The 12,766-nt window shown below is 38.5% G+C and overlaps 1 protein-coding gene across 1 annotated transcript in view; it reads right to left on the bottom strand.

Annotated features, from left to right (window-relative positions):
- The window catches only part of BUB1 (BUB1 mitotic checkpoint serine/threonine kinase), a 52,157-nt gene extending 39,512 nt beyond the window's left edge, over positions 1 to 12,645 (bottom strand). The window contains exons 1-8 of the mRNA XM_006873512.1: positions 12,587 to 12,645; positions 12,370 to 12,508; positions 11,496 to 11,692; positions 8,276 to 8,319; positions 7,559 to 7,659; positions 4,762 to 4,814; positions 4,483 to 4,667; positions 3,082 to 3,233 (exon numbers count right to left, since the gene is read on the bottom strand). Coding sequence (XP_006873574.1) covers positions 3,082 to 3,233; positions 4,483 to 4,667; positions 4,762 to 4,814; positions 7,559 to 7,659; positions 8,276 to 8,319; positions 11,496 to 11,692; positions 12,370 to 12,508; positions 12,587 to 12,645 — 930 coding nt within the window. The remainder of the gene's footprint in view (positions 1 to 3,081; positions 3,234 to 4,482; positions 4,668 to 4,761; positions 4,815 to 7,558; positions 7,660 to 8,275; positions 8,320 to 11,495; positions 11,693 to 12,369; positions 12,509 to 12,586) is intronic.
- Positions 12,646 to 12,766: the final 121 nt, after the last annotated feature.

Genomic DNA, 12,766 nt, shown 5'->3' with positions numbered 1-12,766 from the left:
CAATCCTATCCAGGAACCCTAGTGGTATAATGGGTTACACATTGGGACTGCTAACTGCAAGTTCAGCAGTTCAAATTCAGCAGCTGTACCAAAGGAGAAAGATGAAGCTTTCTGCTCCCATAAAGATTTATAGCCTTGGACCCCCTATACAGGGTTGCTTGAGTCAGAACTTGACAGCATACAACCACCACCACCACCACATCCCTATCTTGATCCTACAAATGACTTGAAAAACAGGCAAGTCTATCTACCTGAAAATGAAAGCAAAAAGAAACTTCCTATAACATACTGACAATCTTTATTAAGTTAAAAAATGTATATACCTTTTAACATGGCCAATTCCATTTCTGGAAATTTATCCAAAGATATATTTAAATAGTTTAAATACAAAGTTATTTACTGAAGCATTTTTATAACAATAAGAGGTTAGTTACTATCTGGTTAAAGCATGGTACACTCAAAAATATGAAAGGAAAAAAATAAAGTAAGAAACTATACACTGATACACGATACCCTTTCAGGTATACGAGGGGCCTTAAAGATGTCTGTAGAAAAATTCCATTATCTTTTTATTATTATTATTGTGAAATGAGTGACAGTTTACATGGGAGAACATGGGCTTTACACCATCGTTTCATTGCAATGATTACAATCTTCTCCATGCATCATCATTCAACAGTATTTGCTTTCCTTCCCTCTGTTTTTGTTTTGTTTTGCGGGGGGGGGGAGGGAAGAGGGTGTACACAAAAACACTCAGGAATATATCATAACTTAAACAACCAAAGGGCACATTCTGCAAGCCTGCCTCCTGGCTGCCAGCACCCAGTCCCTCTCTTTCCATGAATCTAGAGTCCTCAGCTGTTCCCTCTCTCCATGTCTGTATGTCTGCCTCCATCCATTATCTTGTATTATATTTTCCAGGAACTTTTAGAAGTCTCCTCATATTTCTAAGTGAAAAACAGCAAAGAGTCAAAAACATATCTGGAATGCTACCTCTGACAGAAAAAAGGCAGAATGTATATTAACACAAAAAATGAAAAATGACACAAGAAACTAGTAACAGTTGCCATATGAATACTTGTGAGGTACCAATGGAATGAGACTGGGCAGAAGGATACAGATGAGACGAAACATCGTACATAAACAGTTTATAACCTATTAAAATGAAGTTAAAAAACACACAAAGAAGTGACATCAGCAGGACAGTGAAGTAGACAGATTCAAGCTCCTGACCCCTAAAGAAACACTGCAAACAAACCGAAAGGATGAGAACTAAATTTGTCAGAACTCTGGAAAAGAGTCAGTTTACAGCAATCAAGCAAATACTGAATCAAGAAAAAGTTAACAGAAGAGGAGAGTCCCGCTATGGCACTTGTGCTCTGCCACCTCTCTCACTCAGCAAAATGCAGGAACAAAATGAGGCTGGAATTATATATAAAAATGAACCAAACAGAAACTCTGAAGGTGAAAAGTACAATAACTGAAATGAAGATGCTCTAGAAGGGTTGAACATCAGATTTGAGTATGCGGAAGAAGCAGCAAACTTGAATATAAAGCAATTAAAATTATCCAGTATGAGGAGCAAAAAGAAACAGAATAAAGTCTACAGGACCTATGAGACACCACCAAGCAGACCAGCACACCCATTATATACTGTTATTAAGTGACGTGGAGTCAGCTCTGACTCATAGCGACCCTGTGTAGGATTTCCCAGGAGTGACTGGTGGGTTTGAACTGCCAACCTTGCAATTAGCAGTCCGTGCTTATTCTACAGTGCCACACCAGTATTCCAAACATTATAAGGAATACCTGAAGGAGAAGAGAAAGAAGTAAGAAGAATATTAGAAGAAATAGAGGTCAAAAACTCCCCAAATTTGATGAAAGACATTAAGCTATGCATCCAAGAAGTGATGAATTCCAACCAGGATAAACTCAGGGATCCATACTAAGAGATACATGACAATCAAAATGTCAAATGACAAAGACTAAGCCTGAATGCTGAGAATCAACTTAGCAACCACATAAAATCCTCAATAAGCTTAACAGCTGACTTCTCAGCAGAAACCATGGAGGCCAGAAGACAGTGGGATGGCATTTAAAGTGCCAAAAGCAAAATACTGACAAAGAACTCTACATCTAGCAAAAACTATTACTTCAAGAATGGAGAGTAAATCAAGACATCCCACCAAAAAACAGGGTACTTCAAAAAGCAAGCTTCCAAAACGTCATCATCTTGAAATCCCCATGGAGCAGTTCTAGTGTGCACACATGAGCTCACCATGACGTTGGAGTTGATAGCAACTACATCTGTAGAAAGTGGTTGCACCAATGAGGATGGTGTAGGACTGTGCAACACTTTGTTCTGTTTTACACAAGTCACTATGAGTTGGAGTTGACTCAATGGCCCTAATACCTAGAAAACCCTAAAGAATCACCAAAAAACCGTTAGAGCTGGTTTAGTTAGAACTGTTCAGCACAGTTGCAGATTACAAAATCAATAGGCAAAAATCCGTTGTATTTTCATACACCAGCAACGAACAATTTGAAAAGGAAATTAGGAAAGCAATGTTATTTGCACTATCATCAAGAAGAATCAAATCCTAAAACCTAGAAATACATTAACCAGGATGCACCAGATTTGTACAAGGAAAACTATGAGCATCATTCAGGGAAATTGAAGAAGACCTTAGTAAATGAAAAGACACCTGAGTTCATGGATTGAAAGACTTAATGTTGTTCAGATGACAATACTTTATTGTTGATATCGTTATTGTTGGTAAGTGCCATCGAGTTGGTTTTGACTCAGAGCAACCCTGTATAGGGTTTCTGAGGCTGTACACCTTCAGGGGAGCTGAATTGAAAACTGGTGAGTTTAAGTCACCGACCTTGCAATTCAAATTGACCTTGAGGTAGAGTGCTTCTTCTATGGCTCCACACAAGAATTAGGTGTGGACGAATCAATTTCAATTCACAGTGACCCCAAGTGTCAAAGTAGAACTGCCCCAAAGGGTTTTCTTGGCCATAATCTTTGCAGAAGCAAATTGACAGGTCTGGGAAATGTCAGCAAGAACTTACACATACCTCAGGTTTTTCCTGAAAGGTGGGCAGGTTCTCGTGTGATGTCTCCACGACTTGATGCAGCTTCTTGTGAAGTTCATCCATTTTTCGTTTTAATAGCTGCTCTTCAAAAGCATTTGCTTCTTTCTTTTTCATATAATGTCTGTCTTCATTTACTTTAGGAGAGGTAAAAAAATAGTTTGTGAAGTTTAATTACAGGTCATTTGAGGTATACAACAACATTAGCAAGTATTGACTTATTGATTGGCATGTGAACTTTCATAATTTTTAGTTAAAAAATTAGGACAAGTGACTTGTCTTAGTTGTGGACTGAATATGAGAAATAAATAACAAAAAAGAAAGGCCTATAGAACGGAGTCCTGGGGTGGCACTGTGGGTTAATGCACTGGACCGCAAAGTCATTTTGAACCGCAAGGTCGGCGGTTCAAGCTTACCAGCCACTCCTCGGAAACCCTATACAGGGTTGCTGTGGGTCGGAAGCAACGCAACGGCAATTAACAACAACAAAAGAATTGTAGTGGAGTCCTGGTGTGGTGCTGTGGGCTACTGTGCTGGACTGCAAAGTCAGTCTGAACCACAAGGTCACTGGTTCAAACTCACCAGCTGCTCCTTGGAAACCCTATACAGGGTTGCTATCAGTGAGAACCAACTCGAGGGCACTTAACAACAACAACATAGAACTGTAGTAGCCAAATAACTTGGATACATGATATGGAAGTGTGGCACTATAGGATAAGCACTGGACTACTAAACACAAGGTCAGCGGTTCAAACCCACCAACCCTTCCTCAGACACCCTATACAGGGGTGCTATGAGTCAGAACCAATTAGATGGCATTTAAAAACAAGGCTCATGTTGTTACAGCAAAGCCAAATGCCAACACTGGTCTTACGAACAAGGTTTTTGCTGTAACAAAACTTGATCCACTATATTGGAGTCACCCTATTGCTATAAATATCATGGTGCTTTGATGAGGAGCTTATTGAATGTCTTATTTGTAGTATTTGAGATCATGAAAACTCTCTCCAGAACTCCAGTCCAGTTCCTATCCTAATCTTTTTACAATACAAATAACTGACGTAGAGGTTTAGATTGTATATAGAAATTTAAATCCCTAAAGACAAAATCAAATAATTTAAAATACCTTAATTCTCTAAAAGACAAGACAAAACACTGGTGTGGATATATTCTGCATTATTGTTTCAACTATGTGCTCTTCTGTCAAGACCTCAATTTAAGTCCTTGTACAAACGTGGCTGCTAGGCTAGTGTTAAACAAAGATTCATAGACTTATAACAGGAAGAGCTGGACATAGTCCAGCACATTAACCTACAGCGCCACACCAGGACTCCTAAAGATTATGTTAAGTAGCATTAAAAACTCAAATGATAAGATCATAAGTACCCCACTGTTCATGTTTTCTCCGTTGATTATATTTCTGGGCTCGCAGTTCTTCAAAGGAGAATTCTGATTCTCCACGAATAAGCTTCTCCTTACAGTACATAACCACTTGCTTAATATCGGCTTTGGCTGTCAAAGATGGGTGTGCAGAATATTCTGATTTTGAAATCATGATCACCCTTTGTTCCCTATATTGAGGAAAAATACATTACTTATAACAGTGCACTTGAAGAGCTCTTTAATGGAAACTAGGTAATAGATTAATGCACAGATTGTACTTGCCTATTCGACTTTATATCACAAGTTGAAGATGTTACTCCAGGAAGTTCTGAACCCTAAAAAGATAAAAAACAAACATGATCACTCACCTGAAAAAAAGAACAACAACAACAAAAAAGAACAAAAAAGCCATTAACTCCGAGTACTTCACAAGAGTATGGAAATATTTGAGGGATGGGCCTCTTCTCATAAAGTAGATTTATACATGCTCTTTTAAATTATGATTAATATTCCAAGGTACAACAGTTGGTCTCTATTTGACTGGAATCACATAGAAAGTGAAATCAAGAAAAGAAATGATAAATGGAACGTGTGTCTAATTGCCTTCACGAACAATTGCCTTTTTTGCCATGAGATTAGAAGAACTGGAAGATGCCCAGCTACCATTACTAAATATTTGGGTCAAAGACTCTAGAGAAGTATCCTGATCAAAAGGGGTAAATTTTGGAACAGAATTTCAAAATCTTATGTAATCCAGACTTTTTGGAGCCACTGAGGTAGGATGACTTCCAAAACTACTGCTTTGATATAATCTTTAAATCTTAAATCAACACTATCTAAATTCATATTTAAATGAAATAATTGTTGAGCTTAATTAGTAAAGAATTTGTGCCTTGGGCACTGTACTCTTTAAAAAAAAATTGTCTACATCGGCTCAAACTGAAAGGAGCAACTCAAAGGATTCAATGAAAAAGAGGCAGTGAGTTTATCTCAATGGTGGTAAAATAAATTGGAAAAGGCTAATAAGAACACTTGTGCAACTTAAAGAATGTAATCAATATCAGTGAATCACACATGTAGAAATTGTTGAATTTTGCTTTACTGTGTAGATTTTAACCCAAGTGTATGTGTGTGTATGTATATATATATATATATATACATACACACACATACAAAGAATTATGATTAATATCTGACATTTTACTTTGCATAATTACCCTTATGATAATAAATGTTACATCTAAAGAGCCCAATAAGAAAAAGTGATATAATCTGGTTACCACAACCACCTACTCTGAAAGGGACGAGTGGGACAAAGATGTGGAACAAAACTCAAAATCATATAAATGACCAGGCTTTCTGATCAGACAGACTAGTGGAAACGCCAGACTATCGCCCCTAGTCACCCTTCAGGTCTGGAAATGAACTCATCCCCACAGTTCAATTTTCAGCCAAATAACAGATCAGCTTATAATATAAACAACAGTAGGGAAGCACTCAGAAGAACTAACCATTTGAGATCAAAAGGGTATCATTTACCCAAGGACAAAGTTCAAAAGGGTTAAGAAAGGAGGAGGAATGGAAACAGGAAACACAAGGAGGAAGTGGGATAAGTGATGTTACATTGTGGGGAATGCAGTCAATGGGAAGAAACAAAATGTATATGAATTGTTGAATGGACAAGTGATCTACTCTGTAAACCTTCATTGGATTCACAACAAAAGTTAAAGAAAAGAAAAAGCTATACGAAGGAAGGATACTGATTTCCTTTCCATCCATATCTAGGAGTCAGGCAACAGTGCCTAAGTGTTATGGGTTTCACATTCCCAAGTAGCTACATTTAAAAAAAACCCCACAACAATATTTAAAATCTTCTAGTACCAGTAGACCTTCAGTGGTTCCCATGATAATATTCATTTACTACGCAAGTATTTATTGAGTGAGGTGTTGGGAATATAAGTGTACACAGGTTCATCTCTAATCTTAGCAGATGGGGCAATAGGAGGCTGGCAAGCGTGTGTAGAATATAAAACGGGATAGGCAACTGGCAGTCTCTGCCAATGTTAGAAATGCATGTATATTCTGCTGCTAGGAGAGTGTGTTACATACATAAATAAAATTTGTACAAGAACACTAAGGACAGGGGCATTCCTTGGTAAACTCTGAAAGAACAGCTGTACTATGAAAAGGAAAGATACTGAGAAACATGAGGCTGAGGGAACAACTTTTTCTTCTTTCAAGATAGGAGAGACTTGAGCATTGTTATATGTTCATAAGCCATCAGTTCAGATGAGACTGCAGTACGGAAATTCCTGTAACAAGATGAAAGAGAATCACAGAAAGAGGGCTAAGCTTTTTTCCACTGGAATGGCCAGGAAATCTACTGGTTGGTGACAGAAAACTGACAGATGTTATCTAATGGCTTCTGTTATCTCATTGAAATAGTGTCTTTGCTTAAGTATGGGGTCATAGAAGGATGAGGTTTTCTGCTTCCATGAGGATTTACAGCCTCAGAAACCCTATACTTGGCCACTAAGAGTTGGAACTGACTCAACAGCACTTAACAAATGTGGCCAGGTCGGCAGGATTGTAAAGGAAAGTTAATAATTTCCAAGCTTTGGTATTGAAGAATGAAATGAGAGAAGTGCCTAAGAGTATTAAAAGTCTGAGTGAGGTTCTAGGCACCAGCACGGAGAGCTCTGCGTATTTGAAGTAGGATTTAGGAGCCTTGGCATGTGCCCAGGTGAGATTTCCTGAGCCTTTGTCTTCATCCAGAGGCCAGCAGGACACAGGAGAGGATTTAGGTAGGAGAGAAGAAGAAGTGAAGACGGGAGGTTGTGTAGTAGAGGCCCCAAAGTCAGATGAATACAAGCAAGTTCTAGTTAGACAATGGGCTATTTAAACAGAATGTGAGGTGAGCAGTGATAAAGAGTCACTTCAAGAACAAGATAACACAGAGGCTAGACTTATGGGAGATGAGGGGAAAAAAAGGAGATCTCAATGTGGATGTTGAGACCAGCTAGGAGGGTAATTCCTTACCATTCCTATTCTCCTCACAACTTGCCAACATTATTATTACCTGATTCTTAGAAATACAGCCCAAATTATTTCCTGGATGTGAGTGTGACGCTATTGTTTGAGTTATAATCTGAGCATCATGCAGAGGTTCTGAGGCTCTAGCTATGGGAAAAACAGGAGAAAATCAAGAGAAATAAGGTTAAAATCATGCTAAATATAATGATCATTCAGTAGATTTCTCTTAATCTTTCAACCAATTAGTATAAGAAAAATAAATCAACTTCTTCAAACTGTGTGACAATTTCAAACATTTTTTAGATAAGAGAAGTATTATACAGACATTTTCAAAAGTTGCAGTAGATATGGGGGGGACTTCAAACAGTTTATGGAAAAATGGAATTAGATAATAATGGAGTTTTTCCATGAACTTTTTTTAATGCCCCCTTGTATATTTGATTCAATTCAGAATACAAGGATTCCAAAGTATTAGTGTCAAACCTGGTTTTATTTCATTATTTTCATTTTAAAAATACAATTAAATCATCATATTTTTATTGTGGGTTTGCTTTTCTAAAACACCAAAGAGCTTCTGCTTGCCAGACTATTTACTGAGTATTATTATCATGGTAGTACCTTTCCTATTACCCAAAACAATACCATTTGGTAATCAATAGATACTACATGGCTTGTTCGCTTTAGTAAAGAAGTTTTAAAAAGCAGTGCAAACCAGAGACTTAAATGATCAATAATCTATACACTTTGGAAAACATTACCTTACCTTGAACTGGCAAATGTGTTTCAGTGAGGCGTTTCTGAAATAACCTAAATGACAGTGGTAAAGGCATCAATATAGATTACAAATGTACAGTTTAATATGCATTTGTGTTACAATGGAAGCTAAATACAACAGAGAGTTCATTAAACCCTCATTTTCCCTAATTTATACCAGCATTTCTTAACCTAATATAACAAATGTACCCTTCTCTGTGGATCAAGACTTTAAGAGTTACAACACAAGATGTTCTTACTTTTCGGCATTTTATACATCTGGTTCAGAGTTCTGGTGGCACAGTGGTTATAGTGCTCAGCAGTTGGAACCCACCAACCACTCCAAGTGAGAGGCATAGCAGTCTGCTTCCATAAGGATCACAGCCTTGGAAACCCTATGGGGCAGTTAAGATTGTGCCCATGGGGTCGCTATGGGCTAGAATTGAACGGACAGCAGTGAGTTTGGATTTCATACCTCTGGATCATGATGAATATAATATTTCGAAGAATGAAGTGAAAGTATAAAACTTAGTCTAGTCCTTCAAAAGGCAGATGTGTTATTGCTCATGTTCTGTGAGAAGTTCTCAAATATGCCATTTCCAGGAACCTTGACACATCAGATACACCTGAGAAATATGGTGCCATCTGCATGCAAGTCGGACATTTTGGGCAGCAGAAACAAAAGTATAGACTAAGAGATGTACAACCAAATGTAGTTAGTAGACCCTGTTTGGACTTTGTTCCTTCCAACAAACCAAACTTACAAAAACAAATTTTTTTCCCCACATGGATGAGAAAATTTCAACATGGACTACAAATGGTTAACTTGGTTAGCTGTGATAACAGCATCAAGGGTCTCTAGAGATATTCATGGACATATTTAGGGTAAGATATTTTTCTGTCTTGGATATGCTTTAAAATTCTTCAGCAGAGAATGTTGTTGTTTTTGGTTCCAACTTATAACAACTCTGCAGCTCTCCCTGGCCTTCTAGGCTGGTGAGCTTGAACTGCTGGCTGACGCTGAGATTCGAACCCACCTTGCAGTCCAGGCGCATTAACCCACAGCAGCACACCAGCACACCTCAGCATGGAATAAGAAGGGTCAAAGTGAAATAAATGGCAATACCTATTAGAAGCAGAAGATGGGTAAATGGAACTTCATTATAGTAATCTTTCGTTCTTAATGTATGCCCTGGTATGGTGCTGTAGGAGAGGCACTGGACCGCTAACCACAAGGTAAACAACAACAACAATGTATGTTTGCAATGTCTCATAACAAAGTTTTCGGAGGCATAAGCACCGTAGCAATGTTGAAAAAGAAAAGAGAATATTCAGTGCTGGCAATGAGAGTACAACAAGCCACCAGTGCTTCGAGCCACTGGGGAGAGGGCGGCAACAGGACAGGAGTAGGACTTTTTGAGTAGGTAGTTTGACAAAATGTGTCAAAAGCCTCAAAATTCTTCATATACCCTTGATTTAGTAATATCAATTCTCGGAATCTATGAAAAGGAACTAGGTAAAAATAAAAATATACTTCCCCAATAAAGAAAAAAGACCTTAATATAAAGCTACTGACGCACTTTTTCTTCTTTTTTTTTTTTTTTTCACAATGAACGCAACACCATTCCTCTTCAGTTTGTCATTTCCAGCATAGTAAGCCATGTGGTCCGCAGATTCAAAGTGGCCAATACCAGTCTACTTCAGCTCACTAATGCCTAAGATATCGATGTTTATGCGTTCTATTTCATTTTTCACAACTTCCAATTTTCCCAGATTCATACTTCGTATATTCCATGTTCCGATTTTCAGTGGATGTTTACAGCTATTTCTCTTCATTTTGAGTTGTGTTCCCCATCAGCAAATGAAGGTCCCATGGGCTTTTCTCCCATGAGCTTTACTCCATTCGCATCATCACAGTCAATTCTACTTTGAGGAGGCAGCTCTTCCCCAGTCGCATTTTGAGTGCCTTCCAACCTGAGGGGCTCATTTTCTGGCCCTGTATCTGACAGTGTTTCTCTGCTATTCATACGGTTTTCAGTAACTAAATATTTGGAAGTAGTTCATCACTCCTTCTTTCTAGTCTGTCTTCGTCTGGAAGCTCATCTGAAACCTGTCCACCATGCGTGATCCTGCTGGTATTTAAAATAGCCAAGTGGCAGCATCGATGGACTCAAGCGTGGCAACAGTACTGAGGCTGACCCTGGATCGGGCAGTGTTTCGTTCTGCTGTGCACATGAGTAGCTATGATTTGGTACCGACTCGATGGCACCTAACAACAACAATGCACTTATAGGAGTCCTGGTGTGGCACTGTGGGGTTTATGCGCCAGACTGCAAAGTCAGTTTGAACTGCAAGGCCAGCTGTTCAAAGTCACAAACTGCTCCTCAGAATCCCTACACGGGGTCACTATGAGTTGGAACCGACTCGATGGCACAAACAACAACAACCAACAATGGACTTGTAAGACTGTAACAAGCAGAGAAAAATACAGCAATTAATTTATCAAAGGTCTCTTCTTTAATTTTCTGTGCTTTCAAAATTTCCTAAATGAGGTGTATTTAAACACAGAAAAAGTAAAATATTAGGGGGAAAAAAGAAAAATCAAGGTTATTCATCTTGTTGACCTTTATAAAAATCAAAATGTTGGAAACAACTGAAATGTTCGCTAGAGAATAGTTAAATTATGATACAACTCTGACAGATTTCACAACCACTTTATAATATAAAAATAAAAGCTCGTCTTCCTTAAGATGGTGTGCTGTCCTGTCAGTTCGGACTCAGTGACCCTGTATAGGGTTTCTGAGGCAGTAAATCTTTTACCAGCGCAACAAACACAAAGACCCACAGAGCAGGCATAGGAGAAGATACTGGAAGGAAATACATGACAATGTTAACAGCGATACTTTTGGCTGGTTTCTATTTCTTCACACTGTTCTGTATTGGAGTCCTGGTGTGGCACTGTGGATTACTGCACAGGATTTCAAGGTCAGTCTGAACCACAAAGTCGGTGGGTTCAGGTTCATCAGCCACTCTTGGAAACCCTATATAGGGTTGCTATGGGTTGGAACTGACTTGATGGCACTTAACAACAACAACAACAATTCTGTTTTAACTGTGTTTCCCACAAGGAGAATTTCCTAGTCCAAAGAGATGACAATGAGATCTTTTCAGAGTGAGCATTACACTTGAAAGCCGGAAGCACCACACGCAGAGTTCTATTGTGAAACTACCTGTACTGTTGTTGCAGTAGCTCCCGAGGTTCTGCCTGCTTCTGAATTCCTCTCCGAAACACAGCACTGGCATGCTGCAGCTCTCCCTGGCCTTCCAGATGCCCAGCCCAGGCTATGTACACTGGTGACGACTGGGTCCCAATCCCATGGTTGTACAGAAACTCAAAAAACTGATGAAGGTCACTGTTGTACTCAGCCTATAAAAGCCCAAATAAACAGACATAAGAAGAAAGGAAATCTGGCCTAGCATCCATTCAGCCCCCAACATACTGTTGTCATGAAGGTCTCAGGAATGAAGAAGGCAGTCATGTTGTTTGATAGCAACCTTAAAATTAAGGAGGCACACTCCTATTCTTATCCTTACAATTATACACATTATTTCCCAAGATGGTGTGTTCTACACTGACCCATTATCTAAAGCATGCCTTTTATTTATCTTAGCATGTTTCCCATCCCAGTAGTTTGTAATCAAATCCATGTTTTTCCTATCCATTCCATTAATGATTTTATCTCTAGAGTTCATATGCTCTCAAGCATTAAATTCCCAGATTAAAGAGTCCCAACACTTTAAAACCTAAATTGAGGGAGTAATCTCTTTTTATTGCTGATTTTTTGCTTCAGAGTTATTTCATCAGTTATTCACAATAAACTTAATTTACTTACAGAAACCCTCTCAGCACCTGGGAATACCTGCTTATCCTGACCCCTCCTGTGGAACCCACTTCTACACTGCAGCACATGGGGCTGTCAGGAGCTGAAATTGACTGAAAAGCAAATCCTCTGACTATTTTTAGTAGTAAAGCGATTTTCATATCTAAAGGGGAAAGGCAAAACAAAAGTATCACAGATTTAATACATCTGAAAGAATACTTACAAATTGTAAACAGTAATTGATAAATCTTGGGTCATTGTGATATTGCTTCTTATCTAAAAATTCCTTCATTAAATGTTGTAGTAACATTGCCAAGTATTCTTTATTTTCAGGAAAGTTCTCTTCTACCCAATGCATGTAACTAGAAAAACAGAGATTAGGTCAAATTTCAGAGCAGCAACTAGTTTGTTTACAGGAAAATGGTAAGTTAAATGCTAACCTTTCCCATTCACCAAGTGGGTCGTCACCCTTGTAGTTCTGCATGTGGGCCTCAAACATCCTAGAACAGAGAAAAAACAGCACATGGAACATTAGCGGCATATCCTCTAAATGCAGAAGATAAGTTTGATTTTATATGATACTAATTATTATGATGTCCTGGTGTGGCGCTGTGGGTTAA

The sequence above is a fragment of the Chrysochloris asiatica genome, unplaced genomic scaffold, assembly GCF_000296735.1.
Source record: "Chrysochloris asiatica unplaced genomic scaffold, ChrAsi1.0 scaffold00245, whole genome shotgun sequence".
Classification (NCBI taxonomy): Eukaryota; Metazoa; Chordata; class Mammalia; order Afrosoricida; family Chrysochloridae; genus Chrysochloris; species Chrysochloris asiatica.
Note: the sequence above shows the minus strand (reverse complement) of the source record. Positions and strands in the feature narration are given on the sequence as shown.